This window comes from Mirounga angustirostris, unplaced genomic scaffold (genome assembly GCF_029215605.1).
Source record: "Mirounga angustirostris isolate CCGP_5_RB_7025 unplaced genomic scaffold, mMirAng1.0.hap1 SCAF_7, whole genome shotgun sequence".
In the NCBI taxonomy this organism is placed as follows: domain Eukaryota; kingdom Metazoa; phylum Chordata; class Mammalia; order Carnivora; family Phocidae; genus Mirounga; species Mirounga angustirostris.
This window is the reverse complement of record NW_026991715.1, coordinates 92,807,504-92,832,193: the sequence shown is the minus strand read 5'-3', so window position 1 is coordinate 92,832,193 and position 24,690 is coordinate 92,807,504. Positions and strand designations below refer to the sequence as shown.

Sequence of the window (24,690 nt, the reverse complement as noted above, 5' to 3'; positions counted from 1 at the left end):
TAGAATTATCCTTACTTGCTATTTAGCTTACAGTACATCTTCTAAATGATGTCTTTGAAACAATCTAATAATACTGTCATTCATTAAATGCTCACTATATGTGACATGCTGTGGTAAGTGCTTTATATGAATTTTTCCACTCAATTCTTACATCAACCCCATGAGGTACTTACAGAGGAGCCTCACAGAAGTTAAGGAATTTGTGCTGGTTAACACGTGGTAGAGCAAAGATTCAAATCCAGGCTGTTATTCAACCAGTATTTAATGACTGCCTATGTGGCAGGCATGAAAGGTAGAGGAGCAACAGCAGGGCTAATCCCTGCCTTTTTTTTTTTTTTTTTTTAAGATTTTATTTATTTATTTGAGAGAGAGAGCACATGAGAGGGGGGAGGGTCAGAGGGAGAAGCAGACTCCCTGCCGAGCAGGGAGCCCGATGCGGGACTCGATCCCGGGACTCCAGGATCATGACCTGAGCCGAAGGCAGTCCCTTAACCAACTGAGCCACCCAGGCGCCCTAATCCCTGCCTTCTTGAAGCTTATTATCTTTAGAAGTCTTTCTGATTCCAAAGTCCATGGTTTTGACATTAACATTATACTACTTCCCTAGGTCTGTGCAAAGGAGAGCCACGATTTCTAAGGCAATAACTCCTAAGAGAAATTTCTGTTCTCCAATCCTCCTTTCTCTATGCTTACTAAAGTCATATTTCTGTTCTGTGCTCAGAAGGTAAATTCTGTGCCCTTAAGTATAAAGAGCAGTCTGGGAGCACAGGCTGTGGCAACAGACCTGGGTTCCGGGCCCTGCTGGTTCATTTACTAGCTGCCTGACCTTGAGCGAGTAATCCCTATGAGCCTTAATTTCCCCGTCTGCAAAAATCGGTATACTACACTACCATTGCGTGTACCTGTAGGATTAACTAAGTAAGATGATGAGCCCACCACATAGTACACGTTCTGTAGCAAAGGGTCGCAGTTGTTATTAATAGGATTAGGGAACACAGGGAAACCTCGGGTACATGTGTTATGACGGTTTGTTTGTCTAGGCGCTTCTAGTAGCATTCTGTTTGTATAGTTGTGTACAGGTATTTCTCTTAAAGGTGCACGCAATCTGACTGATCCCCATGTCTGGGGCTTACGTAGGCAATAAATACTAGTTGAATGAACGAGTGACTGAAGGCAAGGTCCGTGTCAGCGAATTAAGAGGTTCAGATGTGGAGGACATACATAAAACAGAAAGTTGACACAATCCCTCTCTTTAGTCAATGCCCTCGGTTCCCGTAGCCCCCTTCGAGTTTCACTGAAGTTAGAATGTAAATGCAAATGGCCATAAACGTAAATATAAATGGATATAGGGACACTTCGGCCCTCACCGTGTAGTTGTGAGATCAGATAAAACGCTGGCTGGGAAAGCTTTTGTAAACGAACCGCCTCTACAAACGTGAGTGTGGCTCTGTATCAAAGACGGCCCACGCCCACGTTGCAGTGGCAGGCGCCGAGCCCCCGCTCCGCCCCCTCTTCCTGGTTTTTCCCGGCAATCCGCCCCTCCGACGTCATGTGACAGGGGTGCCCAGCCGGGACGAGCTCCTGATTGGCCGGGTTGCAGAACACCTCCCGATTGGCCGGAGGCCGGCGGGCCCCCGCCTCCCTCCTCCTCCTCGCCGCGGCCCACGTGAGGGGGGCGAGTCACGCGATTTCCGGGAACCCGTCAGGAAGGACATAAACAAAACAAACCGAGGCAGCATGGAGAGGGGCCGCGGCCCCTGCAGCGGAACGGGACCCAGCCCCTGAGCCGCCCTCACACCTACAGGTGAGCTCCGCTGCTCTCCGCCTGGAGCCCGCAGGGGCCTGGGCTGGGGGACTAGCCGGGTGGGGGGCGGAGGAGGGCCGCTGGCCTACGAGGCAGCAGCGCCGGGGCTCTGAGCCGGGCCGGCGCGGGGCGGCCGGGACCAGGGCCGAGTCTGGGGGCGCGCGGGCCTCAGGTTGCCGCCTGCCGGTCACGGGGTCTCCGGCTCCCCTCCCCCACCCCCGGCCCGGGACGGTTATATAAAAGCGCGGGGCGGCTGTAGAGGGGACCCACGGGTGGGCGGCAGGCTAGGCCAGGGGTGGGCAACGCCAGGCGTTTGCCCTGCCAGGCCGTCCGGCCCTTCACTGCTGCCTCGGAGCCCGGGGCAGTGGCTGCCGGCAACCGGCCTGTCAGAGAAGCTAGCGGGTGGGAGGGGCCGGGGAAGGGAGGGGAGGCGAGGCTGGCGGGGGAGGAGAGAGAGGGGCGTGTGAGGAAGGGCCGGGGCCACGAAGGTTGGAACCGGGCAGGCTGGAGACGAGGAAGCGCTGGCTGGGGGTGGGGGGGGGGATCCAAGCAGGGGTGTCTCTGGGGTAGCCGCTCCCCCTTCCCGTCTCCGCCCCAGAGACGGGCGAGAGGGGCCTCCCTCCGGGATTTGTTTATATGTCTTCTCAAAGCAGCTTGAAGCGGCTCGTAGGCGGAGCCCTCAGCGCGGAGTGGCAGGCCGTGCCGCCCAATGGGATAGGCGGATGGAGGCTGCTGCGCCAATGGACGTGGGGGAGGCGGTGCCGCGGGCCCCCCCAATTGCTTAGGCTGTACCGGGGGTGGGCCGGGTGGGGCGGCCATGTTAGATGGGAGGGGACCGGTGGTGGTGGGTCACAGAGAGGGGAGGAGACAGGGCAAAGGGCGAGGGAGCCGGGCCGGGGGCGTTTCGGGTGTCCGAAGGCGAGTCCGATCGGACCAGGAAGTAGCTCAGGGGAGCCAGACCCCGACCCATCGCTCTCCCCTCCCGAGCAAAGGAGGCAGGGAAGTACCGAGGGCAGTCTAGCCGCCCCTGGGGGTGGTTCCTGGGACTAGATGGAGCTCAATCTCTGGATTCTCCCTCTTTCTCGGCCCTACCCTTCCTGACAAACACGGCCGCCAAACCCTGTAATTGCTCTCCTCTAACCCAAGAAAACAAACCTTTTTTGCTGTTTCTGAGTGGGCTTGAGCCTTAAGACTACCTTAAGGTACTTGGATAGCTAGCGGTCTGAATTTCGGCACAAGGCCTCACATAGAGGGAGGCAGTGAGGAGGAAGTTCTGCTTTTCTGGATTTTGCACAGAAAACCAGGACTAGAAAAAGCCGAGAAAGTTAAGAGCTGGGTGGGGTTTCCATTTTTTCATCAGGGTACCTTCTAAAGATCGCCCTCGCACTTTCTAGCCCTAGTCCTAGTAGTAATTTGCTCCTCCTGTTTACATAAATTTGTAGCTCACGTGAATCAAATTCATAAGAAAAGTGAGCCTTGAGAAAATTATAAATTTGAAGGTTCTTTAGGACTTTGTCTTGTGAATATTCTGCAGGTGAGGAATAGGATCAAAATCTGACATTTCTTCTTAAAAAGCAGAAAATAAGATTTTTATGTAAATTTGGTAATCTGTGGTAAACTGGTTGTCACTGATTGTACTTTTAAATATTTTTTTCCCCATTTTCTTTTCATCCAAAATAGCTGGGAAAACACCAAAGATGAAGGGGAAATGGTATGAGTAATTAGAAAATCAGTTATTTTACTTTGTTTTCTGATTATTTTGGCATCCTGTCAGCCTTATTAAATGCTTGATTTAGCTTTATGTTATCATCACCTTGCAAACTGTGACTGCACTGGTATTGTCAAGGGTACCAGGCTGTTTGTTGATGCACTTTGGTTAAGCATTTAGGGTATCATGCAGAGGCCATTCAGGAGTTGACTGTATTTAGTTAGGAATTTGCATTATCTATTTTGTTAACCGGAGAAAAATAATAATCGGTAAATAAATGATTTGTCGATTTCTGTATTGTTTTGACGTGCTTGACTCAGTTCTGTTAAGAATGATATGTATAAATATAATTCCTGATTTTTTATAGACCAGTTCTTAAATATAACTTTTACAGCAAATAAAAGTATTAGTTTATTATTTATTGATTTTTCTTAAGAATGGCAAAGAGAGGCGCCTGGCTAGCTCAGTTGGTAGAGTATACAACTCTTGATCTCTGGTCGTGAGTTCAAGCACCTCACTGGACCTAGGGCTTACTTTAAAAAATAAAATGAGAATGGCAAATAGATCCAAGACTTACTTGGGTGTAATTCTTTTATATGACTTATATACCAGCTTTGGAATTTTTAGACTAGTAAGCATAGAAGAGGCTAAATACATCCAGAAGGAGAGATTTTGGATGTTCCACTTACCATTCCATTCTCTGTCATGATATAGTCTTAGACTATATGGTAGTTGGTTTACTAGTTCACTCTGTGTGGATTCTTGGATGCCAGTTTAAGGACTGAAAGAATAACTTGTAGAGTTCCATGGTGGTGGTTAACAATACAAGTGACCGTGAAAGTACAATGAGTTTGTATGTTTATTAATGTAGCACAGTTTTCAAAAAGAGTTAAACTAAATCCACCAGTTGCTTTTAAAGTATAGTTTGTAGTCAGGATTGACAATTATATGACTTGGAATTAATCAGCAGAGGTTTGTTTCCCTGTGGGTTTTGGCTTGGATGTTTGGGAGAAAAATTCTCTTTCATTGTATTCAGTAGTTCATCTTCCAGGGTAGATAAACTCTTAGGCTAGACATAATTTGTCAGGTCATTAGTCTGATGATTTTAAGATAGAGGTTGACAGGAATTTTTCTGTTCACGGTCAAATAGTAAATATTTAGCTTTGTGGGCCATGTAGTCTCTGTCTCAGCTCTGCAAATTGTAGCATGAAAACAACCATAGATAACATGTTTGGGGCTGTATTCTAATAAAATTTATTTACAAGAATTGGCTGTGGTTGAAGGTTGTAGTTTGTTTATCAACCCCTGTCCTAAGACATCAGTCACTGGGTTTTAATTACTTAGATGTAAAGATATTGCAGAATATGTAAACATGCACGTCAGGTAGTAATTTGAGCACTTGCAGAATGTACATTATATCTTGCCCTGAAGAATTTTTAGAATAAGAGCACAGGGTAGCATTGTACTCTATATTTTTATTTCATTTGCTAATAGATGTTTTCCTGGAAAAAAAAAAAAAAAGAAGCTTTATTTTTTTACTTTTTTAAAGTAGGCTCCACATCCAGTGTGGAGCCCAACATGGGGCTAGAACACATGACCCTAACATCAGGACCTGAGCAGAGATCAAGAGTCAGATTCTTAATCCACTGAGCCATCCAGGTGCCCCTGAAAAGATGTTTTAAAGCAAATGTTGGAATATTAAGTCCTATTTATTTTAGAGATACATTCTGATTGAAAAGTTTTGGCTTTTTAAGATATTACACCTAAGAACCTTAATATAGTCAAGGGTATGGTCCTATTGAGGTCTGAAAGTGCATCTAGTGTATCACTCCTAACAAAACTGTTTGCAGCTGTTTGAAGACATGTTAGTCAGATGAGTAAATACTTAACCCTCTGAGTTCTTATATGTATCGTGCAGTTAATTTGGAAGCCATACCGGTGGTGCCATTGCCTGAGATGTTTGTAGAATGACCTAAATAGGGTAGGATACTTTTTCAAACAAGATCCCAAAAGATACAGGTTGCTACCCCTCCCATTCCTTGGAAAATGTGAAGTGGTGCTAAGTGCCCACTGAAGTGGAGATGCTAAAACCCTAAAAATATTACATAGGCAAATACTTAATTTTTTTCATGGGTAGCTTTTTCTTTGTTTCTATGCAGTTATTTCTCCAGTTTGGTTGACTTGAACTGGGTTTTAAGTGCAAGAATGACAGTTGAGAAAGGAGAATATATTGACCTCTTAGAATGGAAAAGCATCATGTGGCCTGTAATCTTGTTTCTAGTTCTAGTTAGCCTACTATTTGGCTGGGTGACTGTGGGTAATTCAGTTTATTAATTTGTAATGGGAGAGATTAATGATGTTTTCTATCTCATAGTGGGATATTGGGAAGGTGTCTGTTATTGTATTCTCAAGCTCTTGTACTTTGAATATGCTAATACTTCCAGCTGCTTAGAACCACCTCTCAAATCTCTATTCAGTTTTCTTTTTCATAGTTTAATGACCTCTCAGTTTATCTTTATTAGCACTTGTACCACAGTATAGTATTTACCCATTTATGTCATCTACCTGGTGAGCAACTTGAGGTCAGAGTCTGCCTCTTTATTTTTATATCCCCAGTCCCTCACTCTGTGCCTGTCACCTTTTAGTGCTTCTGAACTTCCTAAATAAATGAATGCATTGCTAAAAACTGCTTATCTGGAAGGCAATAAGTCAGTCTACTATTAGTAGAGATGTTGGGCTTAGTTGGAAGGGAGGAATTAATCACCATCTGCTGAAACAAAAAGCCTTCATTTAAAAATTGACCCTTTTGAGAAAGTTTATGGAAAAGCTATTTTGATGATGTCTAAAAATCCCTTTCTTTCGTTAATTTTTTTCAGATACATTCCATTAGTTAGATTTGTTGAATATTCCTTCTAAGCATGCCCAGACAGACAGACAGACACACACACACACATACACAACCTGTGCTTTTTCCTTTGGATTTGTCAGTAGCAGTTGGCACACTTGGATCTCTGCGTGTTTGGCAAATGTGAGTGGAACCTCTTATTTCTTAGAGGTTTGGGACAATTATTCATCTGTATAGCAGTGTTTCTCATCTTGGGGAAGTACTGTAAAGTCATTCTTGTTAATAAGTCTGATTCACCACAGTGGGGAGGGCTAGACATGGAGAGAATTTGTTGCAGGGAGCTGCAGTGGTACTTGGTGACTGCACTACCATCCCACTGTATTGCTAGCCAAGCCTTGTATGCTTTTTTACCAGTTCATGACCTTTCTAACAAAATCTATATTGGAACTCTCCTCCCCAAACAACTTCTTAAATCACTCATCTTCCCACTAATTCCCAGCAACTCTGTTCATCCTGCTATTCTGTCCTTTTAACACCACACCTACTTTTACATCTTTCGTTACAAAGTCATGTTTTACTTATTTATCTTTGGGTATTGTTGACATTGACAGTTTCCCATGAAAGCATTATGAGCTTGCTGATTTTGTGTCCTCCAATTCTTGTACATATATTTTCTTTAGTTTATAATGTTCTGCCTTTGAGAGTTTAAGGTGCTTTTATTTTTATTTTAGAGAGGAATTTCCATCTTTGCTACACACTATTCCTGATGCAGTTTGCCTTCTGTTTTATATTTTTGCCATTCAACAGAAATTTAAAGCATTACAAAAATAGAACTTTAAGGAAAGGTCCTTGATGGTATGGGGAGAAACTAGCGGTAGGGTGCCTGTACTCTTGTTCAAAAGATTCACTATAGAAATCCTTTAAACAGCAAGGCTTTTAGCTTCCTACTTGTGTTTTATAAGGTGTATAAAATTTCTTACTTGTAAAGGACTTTACAGTTTTGTGAAATGCTTGTTAGTAAGGGTTTTCATCCTAACTATTGAATCCTCTACTAGAGTTGCCCATAGACTAATAGAGGAAACAAGACCTTGCAGTTTAACAGTAGGATAATTTTTAGAACAACATGTTCTGAAAATACAGAAGAGGGACTACTAACTCTGCCTGAGAAAGTTGGAGGAAAGTTGGAGAAGCTTCACAGAAAAGGTCCATTTGAACTGGGTTTTGAAGACCAGTGAAGGAAGCATTCTGCGTCCAGTCAAGGAGGTATAAAAGGTATATGCGGGGCACCTGGCTGGCTCAGTTGGTGGAGCACGTGACTCTTGATCTCGGGGTCATGAGTTTGAGCCCCACATTGGGCATAGAGCCTACTTAAAAAAGAAAATAAAAGATGTATGTGATGTGTGGGGCGGGCTTGGATATGAGAAGGCTTCACCTAAGACAGGGCCACGGAGAGGGGATAGATGGAGGAGGAGACTACTTGGAGTGAGATTTAGGAGGAAAGGGCTTTTTTTCTTCTACTTCTACTTCTCTTGGGCCTGCTCTATGCTGTCAGGTCTCTGGTCCCTTCACTTTGTGGCTTTGACTTTGATTAGATGGTCTCTTTTCCCATAGTTTTTGGTTTTTCTTTTAGTCCTTCATCGAGGTCTGACACACCTCTTCTCTCTTGTAATCCATCAGTACCAAGATACCTTTTATTCTGACCTAATGTGTCCCTTGCCTTTATCTCACCTCCTTGCTTCCATCCCTTTCTTTATTCCCTTTGGGTTTCTTTCCCCCCTTCTTTTGACTTTTTTTATTTATTTTTTTTAAGATTTTATTTATTTATTTGTCAGAGTGCGTGCACAAGCAGGGCAAGCGGCAGGCAGAGGCAGAGGGAGAAGCAGGCTCCCCACTGAGCAGGGAGCCCCATGCGGGACTCGATTCCAGGACCCTGGGATCACGACCTGAGCTGAAGGCAGATGCCTAGCCAACTGAGCCACCCAGGCGTCCCTTGACTCTACTTTTCCTCTTCATTTTGCTTTATTTAAAAACAAAACAAAAACATTCTTTCGCACTATCTGCTTCTTTGCATTTGAACAGCAACCAATGTCTGAGTTGATTCCCTTTTGGGAAATCTTGGGAGATCAGCTTGGCTTTGACACCTTTCCAAGTACTAATTATCCATCTCTATGAATTTCCTTTTATGAAGCATTTTCCTTTGTATTCAGAGATGCCATTTGTCATAGGCTATAGTGCAGAATATAACCACTTATATGCTGTGTTTTCTACTTAAAACTGTTCTATGACAAGATTCAATTCAAATCTCACCTTTTCTTGAAGCTTTCCCAAACTTACCCAGGTAAAGATGGTAGTTCTCTTCTCTGTAGTTTTATAGTGTTTTCTAAACACCTCAGCTTTACTGAGGTATAATTTACGTAAAATAAAATTTACCTAACTTTTAGTTTTGACAAATCTATGCAGTCATCTGACTACCTCTACAGTCATGATATGGAACATTTCCATCACCGCAAAAAGTTCCCTCATGGCCCTGCTTCACCCCTGGCCCCAATCACTGATCTACTTCCTATCACTGTAGTTTTGTCTTTCCTGGAATTTCATTTAAACGCAGTCATAGAATGTGTTGTCTTTTGAGTCTGATCGCTTTTAATGTTAATAATGCTTTTGAGATTTCATGTCATTTCGAGTATCAGTTGAGTACTTGTTATTGTATGGATATACCACAATCCATCCATTTTGGGTTTGTTTCCAGATTTTAGGCCATTGTGAGTAAAGCTACTATAAACATTCATGTACAGGTGTTTTTAAATACCTCTCTTATCATTATCTTTTATTTGGAGGTCCAGTTGCAGAATGCTTAAGAGTGAAAGACCTGAAGCTAACTGTATTCTCAAACAGGCTTTTTGCTAGTGCTGTGGTTTTTAACAGCATCTCATCTGTCAGCTTAGGCACCTCATCTGTAAAATGGAACTGGTGGGGATTGGAGCAAGCTGGGGAGCATAGGCCAGGTTAAAGGGGTAATTCGTTTCAGTTCGAGTGATTCAGGTGATGTTGCTGGGAATATGTACCCAGTGATTTTCTTTTTCCCCAAGACAGTGGCATTTGTTAACAAGACTCAGAAATTTTATATGAAATCTCCAATTTAAATGCTGGCATTTAAAATTTAATTTTTTAAAAACACCAGTGAGTGAGCCGAACAAAACCCATATGTAGGCATTGATTTGTGGCTGCAGTCCAGTTTGGGGCCTTTACTTTAAACCTTCAGTTAACTTTGTGTTTCCTTTTAAAATGTTTATAGTCCTGGTAGAGTGAACTTGTTGGGACTTTGCTACCTAATAGCTTAGCATAATAACTTGCTGGTTGTCCAACCTCCCAAGTTAAAAAACTAAACTAATGAATTACTATAAACGAATTTTATTCTTTCCTCTGCTAAGAGGGATATAAGAATTCTGAGTGTCTGATGGGAGGGTGGGATCAAGTTCTTGTTACTCTTTGTACTTCTCCTCTGATAGCTGCTGATTCTATTCGTAGTTATGTTTTCCCAGCAATTGGGGTAGTCCATCTCCTTTGTTTGGTTTATTCTGAATCCTGTTGAGACAAGTATAGTATAAACTGTGTATTTGTATTTATTAGAAACTGTATAAGGTGTTGTGGATATAAAGATAAATTTTGTGTAAGTCCATTCCCTTGGGTTACCCAGAATCTCTGGTGAAGCCAGTATAACTAACTATAAAAAAGAGATAAGCTGTATGTAATGGTTTGAACAATTAGAGCAATCATCTCTCTGAAGAAGCCTTTTCCCCTTGTAATTTACTTGCCAAGTCTTTTTTTTTTAAGATTTTTTTTTTTAAAAAAGATTTATTTATTTATTTATTTATTTGACAGAGAGAGAGATAGCGAGAGCAGGAACACAAGCAGGGGGAGTGGGAGAGCGAGAAGCAGGCTTCTTGCCGAGCAGGGAGCCCGATGTGGGACTCGATTCCAGGACCCCAGGATCATGACCTGAGCCGAAGGCAGACGCTTAACGACTGAGCCACCCAGGCGCCCTTAAGATTTTTTTTTTTTTTTTTTAATTTTTAAGTAATTTCTACACCCAATGTGGGGCTTGGGCTCACAACCCTAAGATCAAGAGTCACCTGCTCCATGGACTGAACCAGCCAGGCGCCCCTACTTGCCAATTCTTTATTGTGTACAGAGATGACTAGTTTGAAGCTTTATGAATTACTTTGTGAATCCAAAGATTCTTTTGCTGATTAAACCAGCATAATTGACATTGACCCTCATGAAGCCAGGGTAGGGATGTTAAATGACCTGTGTTGCCTGCAGATCCCTTATCTACCCTAGTTCCAAGCGTTGCGTTTTTGTGATAATGAAATGCGAAATTTAGACAATCTAGGATTCTGAGTTGAGTTCAGGTTTATACTTTCACTAGCTGCAACCCTCCAGGAACATCTTATAACAAGAAAGGAATCTTAGGATAAAAAGTAGCCACAATTTATTGAGTTATCTGTTTTGTGTCAGGGCACATATTGTGAGTCACAAAATCCCTGAAAAGTAAAACGGGGAATTCTTGTATTTACAAATAAAAGAAGGCAAGTAATAATCTGGAATAAAATTCCAAATACTTATAAAGCAGAACCTTTTATCTTTTTTTTTTTTTTAAAGATTTATTTATTCATTTGGGAGAGCGAGAATGAGAGAGAGTACATGAGAGGGGTAAGGGTCAGAGGGAGAAGCAGGCTCCTCACTGAGCAGGGAGCCCGATGCGGGACTCAGTCCCAGGACTCCAGGATCATAACCTGAGCTGAAGGCAGTCGCCCAACCAACTGAGCCACCCAGGCTCCCCCAGAACTTTTTATCTTGAATCTAGAGATTGCTTCTCACAGAGCAAGCCTTTAGGAGTGTTAGAGCCAAAGAGGCAGCCAACCTTTCTCAGTGTTGAAATAAATGATTGCAAAACTGTATTCAAAACCTCTTTGTAGCCTAATGCCCAAAACCCCTGTACCAGCTGTTCTATAGCCCTGTGTCAGTGGTATAGCCCATTTCACACAATAGGAAGGAATTTGAGGAGGATTTCAAAATTGTATATATTCTTGCTACTTTTGGAAGAGTGTCAAATCTGGGAAAGGAGGGAGGAGACAAAGTTTGAGGAAGAACCTACATCTCTGATAATAGGAGTGCTGAAGTTGTTAGGATACACAGAGTGTCTGGGGACAGCTATTCCCCTGGAATCTTGCAGTATGGCTCAAATGTGTTTGCCTGCACCACTGTCTGTTTCTATGCTGCTGCCTTTAAGCCTGCTGTTCCCTTTTTACATTTTTCAGAAACTAAATGATTCTTTAAATTTCAGTGTTTAATCTGCATAAAATATTTTGTTTTAATTAAAATGGGGGTGGGGAGAGAAAGAACAGTGTAACCTGTATCAGTCCAGTGCCTGGATTCAGTTGGCTTCAATACATTTTAATCCTACTCCCTCTTCTGCCCTCTCCTCACTAGACAAGAATTCTCTCTAGTCTTCAGAATTTACTGAAATTCAAATAATACTTTTCCTGGAAGTGTAAAAAAAAAACTCAGGAGGGGCGCCTGGGTGGCTCAGTTGGTTGAGCGACTGCCTTCGGCTCAGGTCATGATCCTGGAGTCCCGGGATCGAGTCCCGCATCGGGCTCCCTGCTCGGCGGGAAGTCTGCTTCTCCCTCTGACCCTCCCCCCTCTCATGTGCTCTCTCTCTCTCTCAAATAAATAAATAAATAAAAATCTTAAAAAAAAAAAAAACAAAAAAAAAACCTCAGGAGTACAATTTTAAATATTTTTATTATATGATACTGTAGTGGTTCAAGACTCAAATTAACAAGCTAACTACTAAATAATTTCAGAGCACATAAAAGATGCTCGATAAATATACAGTTGACCTTTGAACAACATGGGGGGTTAGGGGGCACTGACCCTCTCTCCCCTCATACAGTTGAAACTTGTGTATAACTTTTGACTCTCCCCAAACTTAACTACTAATAGCCTGCTGTTCACCAGAAGGGTTATTGAGAACATAAACAGTTGATTAACACATATTTGTACGTTATGTATATTATATATTGTACTCTTACAATAAAGTAAGCTGGAGAAAATATTAAGAAAATCATAAGAGAACATACATGTACAGTACTAATACCGTACTTATGAAAAAAATCCACATACAAGTGGACCCACACTGTTCAAACTTATTATCCAAGGGTATTCTAAATGACTGACTTCTTTGCAGGGTCCTCTTTGTATATGAAGAAAGTTGCAGCTCTGACTCCTGATCCAGAAGGACCTGTGGTCTTAGGGGATTTCCCATTCCTTGTCAGTCAACTCTTGTGTGGATGCCTGTGCTGGGCAAGGCATTGCTTTTGACACTGTAGCGAAACAGAGATGAGAGATAATGGTTGTTCCCAAAAGACTTTACAGTCTGGCAGTAGAGACAAGGAATTAGGGAGGAGGAAAAGAAAAACCAGTGTGAGCAAAGGCATGAAAGGCCAGAGCCTCACTGTTGGAAATTCTGAGTGCAGTGAAGTGTGATTATAAGTACCTCAAGGATTTGGTGAAATTGTAAGATCAAGCTGATATTAGTGTTATAGAACAGTAGTGGAAGATGCGATTGGAAAGATAGTTTCATTGTGTCTGAATATTTTGAGCATTATCCAAGAAATCTGTGGGAGTTGCTGAAAACTTATGGTCATAGTGCTAATACCAAGTGGTGGTTTAGGGAGAAAATAGAACATAAGAACTTGGTGGGGGCGGCGGCTGGCGACAGGAAGATCTGTAAGGCAGCTATTGGAATGGTAAATCTAAAATGATGAGGCCCAACTAAAGGATTGAGAAAGTGGGAGGGGCAAAGACGAACAGATGCATGTGTGCTAGGTACAAGATAAGTTGTCAGTATATCTTTGCTAAAGAGAACTGGCATGATTTAACAAAGAATCAGGGAGGAGAAAGAAAAGAGTCCGTATTGAGATGAGTGTTCCATGCCTGGATGTCTGAGAATGACGGTACTACTGACAGAATGGAAATGTTTGAAGAGGGAGGTGGCATGTTGTGTCTCAGGTCATGGGATGTGAGTGAACATGGAAATACCTGGTTCTCAGATGGTAAGGCTCATGCATTCATGCGTTTAGACTGAAGATACAGATTTGGGAGTCCTCTGGAGAAGAGGCACTGCAAGTAGGGATGGTCTCTATAATGATGGGTTTGCACAGAGGCATTTACTGAATGATCGCAGATAAATCTCTTATCTTTATTGAACTTTTTTATTAATGTAAAAATGGTTGGACAGAGGGTAGGGGATGGCAGTTATGCTAATATGTACCCTAACTACTTCACCAAGTTGTTTTATCAAATGACAGGGCATAGCAATGTGCTTGTAATCTATAAACAGTGATACAAATATAAACTGTGAATATTTTGTTGCCAGTGGTAACCAGATGTGACTGGGGTTAGAAATACATTCTTTGGTTCTGTCTAAACCTGTCCCATGCTCTTACTCTTGTGCTCTGAACAACTTAATTGACATGTATCAATGCTGCAGAAAGCCCTTAATATCTTATAATTGATAGTTTTCAGAAATAAAAAGTAGTTCTTCCTGTTCAGCTCACATTGATCCAGACTCCTATTTTAATGGTCTTTTTCATTCCCAAAGGGTTTTTTGGTTTTTTTTTAAAGATTTTATTTATTTATTTGACAGAGAGATAGAGAGTACAAGTAGGCAGAGAGGCAGACAGAGGGAGAGGGAAAAGCAGGCTCTCCGCTGAGCAGGGAGCCCGATGCGGGACTCGATCCCAGGACCCTGGGATCATGACCTAAGCCGAAGGCAGACGCTTAACCGACTGAGCCACCTAGGCGCCCCCGTTCCCAAAGGGTTTTAACTAAGCCTCCTATATGTTTCTCTGTAGGCGAAAGATTAAAGTTTGGCAGAAATCTTTGGAAAGGAATGGAATAAAATTCTCAGAGGTCTTGTGTCTTCCTCCAAGATTGCATTCTAAGGAGAGAGATATTTGAGATTCAGTATCTTTTCTTAGCTCCTCAGGATTCTTAGTAAAATGAAATTATTTTGTTTAATTAAATGTGGCAAACCTAACTCAACCCCCATATTTTTAAAACTCTCTGAGTGTGAGGATAAAAAGGGACTATTGTATTGACCCAGGGATAAAGAGTCCACAAAGTGGTATAGTAAAAGGATCGTATCTGCTTATAGGGTCATGATGAGTACTGTTTGGCTAGGAAAATGATCTTTTCTCACCCAATCTGAGGGAAAAGATAAGTCTTCTTTCTCGTTAGCCTCCTCTTTTCTTCAAGACCAGCAGCCACAGGGTTTGGAAAATAAATAATGGGGGTCTTTTGCTAATAATTCCAGACATAAACTATAATCATCTAGTTTGAAGTGTACTTACTTGTCTTCTATATTTTGGAGTCCAGAGAACTGCTGTTGAAGGGTAGAGAATAGCAATTCACCTGAAGTTGTGTTCACAGGATTTATATCACATACTTAAGGGAGAATGTGGCTTCCACCATTCACCCAGTGTGTTCCTTGTGTGAGCAGCATATGCTTCCTCAGTGGTTTGGGAATTTGCGGGTCTCTGATTTCTGCTGTGCCATGAAACAGGTAGTGGCTTGATTCAGTAAACATCTGAAGAACTATTTTGTACAGTAGAACTATTTTGCTTACTATTTTGCTGCACAGTTTTCAGAAGGAAAGGAATTGTTGAGTGGGACATACGAAGTCTGGCAGGATGGATGGAATGTGGCTGACGGGTCCTGGTCTGCTAAGGAGCTTGGGCAAACTCATAAACTGTCTTTCTTGCCAAATGGGAACCTCATGGGCTATATATACATGATGTATAAACCTAAATTACCAAGTCAGTGGTCCTTCATCCCTTCCCTCCCCTCTCTTCCCTTTTTTTCATCTTTACTTGGGGATTAAGCCTCAGGGGAAATAAATTATTTAAGTTAGAGGGTCAGGACAGTTACCACATCTTAGAACTGTGGATCTGGTACAGTTTAAAGACAATAGAGAGAGAACCCAGGAACTCTGCACACATGAAAGAAAGGAGGAGCATGAACCAGCAAAGATTAGGAAAGAACAAAATAAACCATAGTATATGAATTATATAACGGTATAAATGTGTTGGAGTTTCTTACCTCAAAAATTTTTAAAAATACTTTTCATTGTAAAATTTTTCCATTTAAACCATTTTTAAATGTACAGTTCAGTGGCATTAAGTACATTGACAATCTTGTGTAACTATTTCTAGAACATTTTCCTCATCCTAGACAGAAACTCTGCCCACTAAACAGTAACTCTCCCGGCGTCTGGTAACCTCTATTCTACTTTCTGTTCCATGAGTTTGCCTGTTCTTGTACCTCATATAAGTGGGATTATTGTAATATTTGTCCTTTCGTATCTGGTTTATTTCACTCAGCGTAATGTTTTTAAGGTTCATCCATGATCAGAATTTCATTCCTTTTTATGGCTGAATAATGTTCCATTGTATGAATTACTATATTTTGTTTATCCATTCATCTGTTGATGGCCACTAGGGTTGTTTCCGCCTTTTGACTATTGTGAATAACGTAAGCTGTGTATATGGGTGTGTATGTATCTGTTTGAGTCCCTGCTTTCAGTTCTTTTGGGTATATATCCAGATGTGGAATTGCTGGATCATATGGTAATTCCATGTTTGACTTTGTGTGGAACTGCTAAAGATTCCCAGCTGCACCACTTTGCATTCCTACCAGCATTGCACAAGGGTTCCAGTTTTTCCATATCCTCCTCAATATCCTCAACTTGTTATTTTCCATTTTTTGGATAATAACCATCCTAATGGGTGTGTCAAAAAACTTTTTAACATCTACTCTGATGAATGTTGTATGACTCAAAAGTGCTACTTACTATTGTGAGGAGCCAGTTCCCTTGAGTCAACTAAAAGGGAACAGTGCCCTAAGCCAGTGGCATATAAAAGGGGAGGTGTAGGGATTTGGGCCATCATATATATAGTATCTGCTTTTTCATAAGACATTTTCATTTATATTGGTTTATATTTTTCAACCTTTGAAAAATATATGGACTCTCAGGAATCAGCTGAAACCCTCAGGTTCAGAAGAGGCAAAATTTAGGGGCTCTTGGATGTGTGTAGGCTGCCTGGCACTCCAGTCAGCTCTTGGGTTTGGCTTTCAAAGTTTGGATTAGTGGTTTAAGCAGTCCCAGGGATGAGCTTTTGGTAAAAGTCCTTTGGCCTTACCTATTGGTGATTTACCTTACTTCACCTTTTGCCTTGCTTAATGTACATAGTAAGCCTCAACATATTTTCAAGTAGAGAACCAAAAAACCAGGGTAGGACCTGGTTAAAAAAAAAAAAAAGCTATGAAAGATATTGAGCCGTGGCCATCTTCAAGTGATACCATTACTGCTCATAAATCAGTCATTTACTCCATATCATTTGTAGGAGGGGAAAGCTTTTCCTCTCTTCCCTTCTAGGTTCTAGGTTCTTTGGCTGGTCTGATATAAATAAATTGACACAAGACAGATGAACAGAAGAAAAACAAATTTTAATTTTATATGTATGGGACCTCATCAAAATACGAGATTCAAAGAAGTGACCAAAGCAGGCAACTTTTATACCTTTTAGACAAAGAAACAATAAATCTGTTAAGAGTTGACAAAGATGTTTGGGCTTAGGGTAGCAAATTAATGAAGAAATAAGGTTTATTTATATAGCCTTCTTGGCCCTGAATTGCCTATCTCTGGCAGTAAGGATGCTTTCTATCTCCCAGGTGCAGGGAGGGTACCTCTCACATGGGGAAATTTATTTTTTGCTTTCAGGAGGACAGAGGAAGTTCGGAGTGTCTTTCTTGCACTAGCTCTTTCTTGAGTAACTTCAATTAAAAATAGTATGTGAGGGCGGCATATTGGGGCAGCCTGCCCTGAACCCACACATTGCTTCAGAGAGCTAGTTTTCTGTTAATAGAGTATTTTCCTGTGCCTAGGAGCTGTTGTTGAATAGTTTTGAATGAGCCCAGGTACAGAAAATCTGTTGGCAAATATTTCTGATGGACAACAGTCTTCTTTCCCTTGAAAAACCCACAAAACTGTATTGAGAACTGATGAGCCAGAGCTGCGAAAAAAAGGAATTCTTGGGGTGCCTGGGTGGCTCAGTTGTCCTGGGATAGGGTCCCGTGTCAGGCTCTCTGCTCAGCGGGGAGTCTGCTTCTCCCTCTCCCTCTCCTTCTGTGTGTGCTCTCTCTCAAGTAAATAAGAATCTTTGGGGGGGAAAAAAGGAATTCCTAACTAGGAAGTTGATTTAGCCTTTCCTTTAGGGTGTTGTGGGTTTTTTGTCGTCGTTTTTAATAACACTAGTCTTGGTCTGCTTGAGGGCAGGGTAGAGGACTTTAGGATCAAGTAAGTTTGGGAAATGGTATCTGCTCTAGTTACCTATTGGTGATTTACAATGCACATTAGTACCTAGCACCTTAAAGTTTGCAAGAAGCCCTACATAGAGTCAATGTATCAGTTTTATTTAATGTGGTGTTTTCCAAACCTCATAACCCTTTTATTGAGTAACCATTTAACATTCCTTGGAACAAATATTTCTTAGGTTACACATTGGGAAATTAGACCATTGCTTTTAATGTACATAACTTTAATATCAAAACTGTGAGTAAAATATGGGTATTCTTAAGCCCAAAGAAGTGTGAAGGCATCCTGAAGAGCAAGTTGTTACACCTTCCTCTTGTTATTTGGCCATCTAAACATCAATATACCCTTTGTATATGGCTCCCTGGTATAGGAGATGATTTGGGAGCAGTGTATCATTATGGAAGATTCTGTGCAATAGTAATTACTGTAGAACCTTTATTATTTTTTCTTTACACTTTTGGGTGGTGAATTTTGTTGTTCATGGTCGTTTCACAATAAATGTTTGGAATGGTACCAAGAATTTTGGAAAATGGGTGCAAAACTGTGGGGATAAAGATAATTGGTTGTGACCTTGGGTCATTAGTTTCAGAGAATGAAAAGACCTTCTACTGCTTGGGGTAAAATTGGCCCTTCACCCTTCCTGTTTGCTGCTACTGAAAGACTGGGAAAAGCAACTAAGGACCTTTAACTATCCCAGGAGGATGTGCTCAACTCTTAACATGATGGGTACCCTCTCTTTGGGAAATGGTGTCTTTAAAACATTCAGCCTTGCTGCCGGTAGCTGTCACAGATGTTAAGTTTCTGAGATGGACTAGCTGTGGAACAAAGGAAAGCATTGGCAAAATATACCTGTTGATAATAATCACCTTTCAGATTTATTTTATTAGTATATCCTAATTTAATATCTCATTAAATTCTCATAACATCCCTGTTATAGTTAAAGGAGAATAATTGTCATTCCTCAGTGGGGTGCTAAGGCATAAATTTAAATAACTTCTCAGATTCATAAGACTGCTTAGTTTTAATTATGGGATCAAAACTGGATTCCAGGTCTCCTGTCAAGTTCTCCAAACAAGTGCTCTTTTTGCTAACTGCATTGACAACCTAGTTTTGATGTCAAGTGTTTAAATAAAATTAAAAAAAAAAGTTTCTCCTGCTATGTAAAAGTACTCCTATGAAACCTTTCGTAAGCTGAAATGGCGTAAAGTGGAGAAGCACTTACCATTAATTATGTGGAAAATTTTTGAGCATTCCCAGGCCATAAAATAACCTCTTATAGGATTTTCTGATACCTTAGGATACATCTTGCTAATGCATGCACAAAATAAATCGAGATAAAGCACAGATGTTCACAGATGCAGTTCAGAACTGTGGCAACTTGGTACTGAGATGCTGAGTGGTTCCTGGGGAAGGAGCTGGGTGGGGTACCTGCTGCTGTGCTTGAGTTGTGTTTGTTTCTGTAAGGGCCCAATGGACAACAAACGCTTAACACTATTTTCACCTATTTTCATAAAAACACAAATCCTCTTTGGATTTCCTTCAGTTAGCAAAAACAGGTACCAGTGTAGGTCTTTGTAAAAGCGAAGTGGTGTAACATGAACTTCAAAAAGTGAGGTTACCTCTGTTTGCATTTGTATTTTATGGTTTTATGGCTTAGAAGATTCGGTGGCTAGGAAACTAGTAGTATTAGTAGTATTGTTTTCTTTCTAGAAATGAGAAAGAGGCTTAGAAAGATTGACCTACCCAGTGTTATATAGTTTGCAAATGAGAGCTGCAACTAGAACTTAGCCCTTTTTGGTCCACGGTTTTCCCTGATAAACCAAGCTGTCGGTAGATGGTGTCTTTAGCTGATGGCAATAAGTATTTGTTTAATAGAACTTAATCTTTTCTCGAGTCTTCAGCCCTGTTGCTTAGTAACGGTAAACTTAAGATTTTAGAGAATATCACACTTTTCTCCCAGATCCAGGTTATAGACCAGGATTATACTGACCCACTTCATTGAATGCATCACTTGAATCATACACCTTTTTGGAGTTGGAAGTAACAGGTCCAGAAAAGGCAGCTGATGAGGGTGCCCAGATGGCTCAGTCAGTTAAGCAACCGACTCTGGATTTCAGCTCAGGTCATGATCTCAGGGTTGTGAGATCGAGCCCCGCATCGCTAAGATTCTCTCTCTCCTTCTCCTTCTCCCTCTGCCCCTCCCCACCCCAAGAAGGAAGGAAGGAAGGGAAAGAGAAAGAAAAGAAAGAAAGAAAAAAAGGGCAACTGACCTTGTTTCTCACAGGAATCAAGGGAAGAATTAGGACTGAGATTATATATCAGCAGTAGGATCAAGGCATGAGGCCACATAAGGAGGAACTGGACCAGAACTGACCTTTTGTCAGGAGCCTAGACTATAGCATGGGATTGCAATGCATAGTTAATTCTGTTCATAGGCCCAGGCTCGGCACTTAATGGTGTTTCCTAGGCTAGAAACGGCAAGGTAGGAATGACAGCCCACCAGAGGGGAGAGCCCAGCAAAGATCCAGGAAATACAAATGGTTGTCAATTTTTACTAATCTAATTAAGTGGAACAGCTATTGAATCTCTGGTTGACAGTCTCTTACTTGTTCTGCAGAGGCCTTTGAAATTGATGTAATGTACCACTCTAACCCTCTAGTCCAGATGTGTTAAGTATGGAGCAGCTCAGCTTAAATTGGTTCAATCTAAGAAAGGATATTGCAACTAGACTGAATGACAGCAAGGTGTTGAGTGCAGGACAGTGGTTCTCAAATTTTAGGGAGAGTCAGAATCACCTAGAGCGCTTGTTAAAACATATAACTGGGAGAAACACTCCTAGAGTTTTTGCTTTAGTTGGTCTGGGCTGGAGCCCAAAATTTTGCAGTTGTAACACAATCCAAGTTGATGCTGATGCTTATGGTCTTGGGATCACACTTTGAGGACCACTGATGTAGGAAAAGATGATGAAGTGGGTATAGCTGTTTAGACCCCCTTAATTGAGGCCTTCACAGAGGAGGGAAAAGGGAATTAACATTTAAATTTAAGGCTCTACCACAGTTAAGACTCTCTGCCAGGTGATTTGCAATCATTATTTAACCCTTGCAACCCCTCTGCAGGGTATTTTCCTATTTCCCCCCAGCATAAACATGTTAAAAACTTACTGGAATAATTTTTTTTTTTTTTAAGATCTTATTTATTTGTTGGAGAGAGAGAGCACAAGCTGGGGGAGCAGCAGGCAGAGGGAGAAGCAGGCTCCCCACTGAGCAAGGAGCCCTATGGGGACTTGATCCCAGGACTCTGGGATCATGACCTGAGCCAAAGGCAGACGCTTAACTGACTGAGCCACCCAGGCAACCTCCATTGTTGACTTTTATGTATTCTTTACTCTTCTTGTAGATTTATAAGAGATATAAAATGTAGATTAATTTTACAGTAATGATTATACAATAGATGGAATTAAATGTTGTGACATATTTTCTCATACAGAACATAAAGTGAATGGGAGCTTTACTTTAACATTAGATACAGTAGATCTTTCAGATGTATTTCAGGAAAAGATAGGCCTCAGTTAATTTTGTCAGGGCGTTGTTGTCTTTTTTTTAATGTTGCCAATTGGTTATTGACCTATCCTTTTTTAGAAACAAAGAGAGGAATGGTGAATTTCAGGATAGTCAGTACTAAGAAATGACCAAATTCTTGAGATTGCAACTATAAGACTCCTTTAAAGTGTTCTTTGTTAATGTCATTTTTGAAAGGTCAACTTGTTTTTAATGGTGCTCAGTGAAGTTACTTTGTGTTGTTGTTTGACAGATTCACACAGAACTATTAAAAAATAAATAAAAAGCAGTGATCCAAGCATTTGAATTGAAGACATTCTGGGAAAACCTGCCATTTATTGTGAAAATCGTCTTTGATCGTGAAATTAAAAGTAAAGCTGGAAAAGAATTTACAAACGAGGAAAAAAAAAAGTTTGGGATCGGACTCACAGGATCTGGGCTTGGAAATGCCTCAGGTAAATCATACAGAGTAGGTGCAAAGTTTTATATTTTCCCACTGCAGAAAGCCAGTATTCTTGGTTCTGTAAGTTCTCTGAATCTTAACACAACTTGACAAACTCCCATTTTAAGACATTTTCTATTTCCTCCTTTGCTACAGCTTTGAAATTTAATGAGCTTGACACGGGAAACATGGTGAATGAAAAGTTGGTTAGAAGGGGGACAGATCTGCTGGCTGTAGGTGGGCTCACCCAACTCCCCTGAAAATTAATCTGCCACAGAAAGCCCACGTCCATCTCCTTGTCTACTTCTTCTTCTTTTTTTTTAAAGATTTTATTTATTTTTTAGAGAGCGAGCGAGCGAGAAACAGCATGAGAGGGGAGAGGGTCAGAGGGAGAAGCAGGCTCCCCGCTGAGCCGGGAGCCCGATGTGGGACTCGATCCCAGGGTCCTGGGATCATGACCTGAGCCCAAGGCAGACGCTTAACCATCTGAGCCACCCAGGCGCCCTCCTTGTCTACTTCTTGTTTCCCAGTTATTCCTTTCCATTTATGCCTTTTGAATTCAAAAGTAGTTAAGAGGAAATGGTGAGAGATTTCAACATTTCTCTCTTTCATACATACACATATACTCAAAAAAGATTATTGAGAATGATCAAATCTATTTATATTATGGTGACTACTTTGAATTGATCAGTCCTGGTTTGAGGCAATCTCTGAAATAATAAAAGAAGCCCTGTGTGTCCCCACTGCACATCCAGACTTCTTCCTGTCCTCCTCCAGTGGTTAGCTCTTACCCCTTTCTCTCTTTGGGTTCAGTGCTGAGGAGAAACCTAGAAATAAGAAGGAGGGCAGGGACTCTTAAGTGGCTTCAGGTAGGGCCAAGTAGAATTATGCCTTGAGCACAGAAAATAAACGACTTGTGGGATTCTCCAGTGGCTCAGAGGCAAAGAAAGCGAGCTGATATTAAGAAGACCGGTGGCCGAGCTCCACCCCAATCTCTGGGCCAAGTGGACTGCACGTACTGATTTGGAGTTTTTTCCCATTCAGAGTTTAATTTGTTACTTGTGGAATACTTGAAGTTAGAGCTATAACAGTTATTTTGAGCTTGCAGCCTGGTAGGGTTGGGGAAAATTAGAGAAAGAAAAGACTGGATTGGGAAGTACCAGTAAAGAAAAACATGAGAGGAGAGCATGTAAGAAGGCCACTTTGTGGTAGGTAGAAGGTATATGAATAGAGAAATGTAAGCAAGTAGACTAATAGAATTTTTTTAAAGTTTCAGCAAAAACTTGCAGACTAAGAACAAAAAGGCAAAGAGGGAATTTTTATTCTTTCACATCCTCTTCCTTCATCCAGTTTAGATTTCAGAGGAAGGCCTTTCACTTATTTGGGCTGCTTTAGGAGTGTAGGCTCTGACTTCCCTCTGGAGTGATTTATATAGATGTTGAAATGGAAAAGTGGGATGGAGAGAAAAGGAGGAGCGTCAACTCTGGGTGCCAAGTCTCTTTTCCCTTATTTATTACAGAATGAATTGTACCCTTTTCTGGGATCAGGATTAAGACTACTGAGCTCATGTCCAAGTTTCTGGTCTGACCAGTAAGATTTTTGGATATTTGACTGATCTGTCTTCATCACCACATTCCTGGAGGCATTGGTTGCACTAAAGGTGCCCAGATTGTCTTCCAGATTGTTTGGGGAAATAAGACACTGGACTCACTTAGGACTACAGAATGAGAGAAGAGGAGGGAATGTTGTTAGAGGTGCATTTGAAGAAATGTTCTATAGCCGAATAAAAGTACTCATTAGGGTAGTGAATGCTGATTCTAGTGGCTAAATAAGCTTTAATTTTTGGAAGTTAGGTATTATTTAACAGTTGCCACTATTTCTTTTTCTATTTTTAATGCATCTTCATTATTTTCCTAATTTAAGTTCACATTTTAATGCTAGTTTAATCTCTCAAATGTGCTAAAGAGTAGAAAATATACAGAATTGTTGTGAAACTAATAAGTTAGTAGGTGTGGGAGTTGCGTGTAATAAATTGGTCTTGGAGTGGTCTTGTAGTAGTCTTTAACTTTCTAAAGTCAAAATCACTCTGTTGTAGCCTAGCGTAAGCGGAATGGATCCGCCTTTTGGGGATGCCTTTCGAAGCCACACCTTTTCAGAACAGACTCTGATGAGCACAGATCTCTTAGCAAACAGTTCAGATCCAGATTTCATGTATGAACTGGTAAGTAACATTTTCTTGGATTCTGCTTTAATTGATTTGGGGTAAAAATGTTGTGGTATAGTTTTTTTTATTTATGAATGCCTGAACAGAAAAAAGGATGTCAATTTTGATTCTTGTGACTGTCAGTCTAGTAATTTTAGAAGGCTGTATGAACCCATTGAAAATAGTAAGAGCAGCGGAGGTAGATGAGGGGATGGGTGAAACAGGTGAAGGGGATTAAGAGTACCGAGTAATGTGTAGAATTGTTGGATCACTATATTGCACACTTAAAACTAATATAACACTATATGTTAATTATACTGGAATTTTAAAATATGCCTATGACTATAAAAATAATTGTTATTTTTATATAAATACATGCACACACACATAAAAGAAAATAATAAGAGGAGAGTTTATCTAAATATATTCAAGTCCAGTTTTTGATGATGAGGATGGGAAGCTATCTTTTTTGTTATGCCTAACTGCTAAAGGACTCTTCAGCTGGGATATTTAAGAATGATAACATTAAGCAAAGCATATGACACAGAGAATATGAGGTAAAATAGCAATTCCAAGTAGTATACTTATCACTTATTCTTGAGGTAAATAAGATTCCTAAGAAGAATTTAATTATATACAGCTTAAGCAACATGAATGCAAAACTAAATACACAAATCTGTTAATTTAC

General features: G+C 41.0%; 1 protein-coding gene across 6 annotated transcripts in view; it reads left to right on the top strand.

Moving 5' to 3' along the window:
* The first annotated feature begins 1,644 nt into the window (after nucleotides 1-1,644).
* CREBRF (CREB3 regulatory factor) overlaps nucleotides 1,645-24,690 on the top strand; it is a 61,750-nt gene continuing 38,704 nt past the window's right edge. For 2 of the 6 annotated variants that reach the window (XM_064596557.1, XM_045901118.3), the window contains exons 1-3: nucleotides 1,645-1,804; nucleotides 21,611-21,812; nucleotides 23,895-24,020. In XM_064596557.1, the coding sequence (XP_064452627.1) occupies nucleotides 21,804-21,812; nucleotides 23,895-24,020 (135 nt within the window). In that variant the 5' untranslated portion in view covers nucleotides 1,645-1,804; nucleotides 21,611-21,803. Of the gene's footprint in view, nucleotides 1,805-2,676; nucleotides 3,339-21,610; nucleotides 21,827-23,318; nucleotides 23,460-23,894; nucleotides 24,021-24,690 lie in introns of those variants that run through there. The other 4 variants (XM_054513546.2, XM_045901135.3, XM_045901125.3 and 1 more) reach the window with 4 other exon arrangements.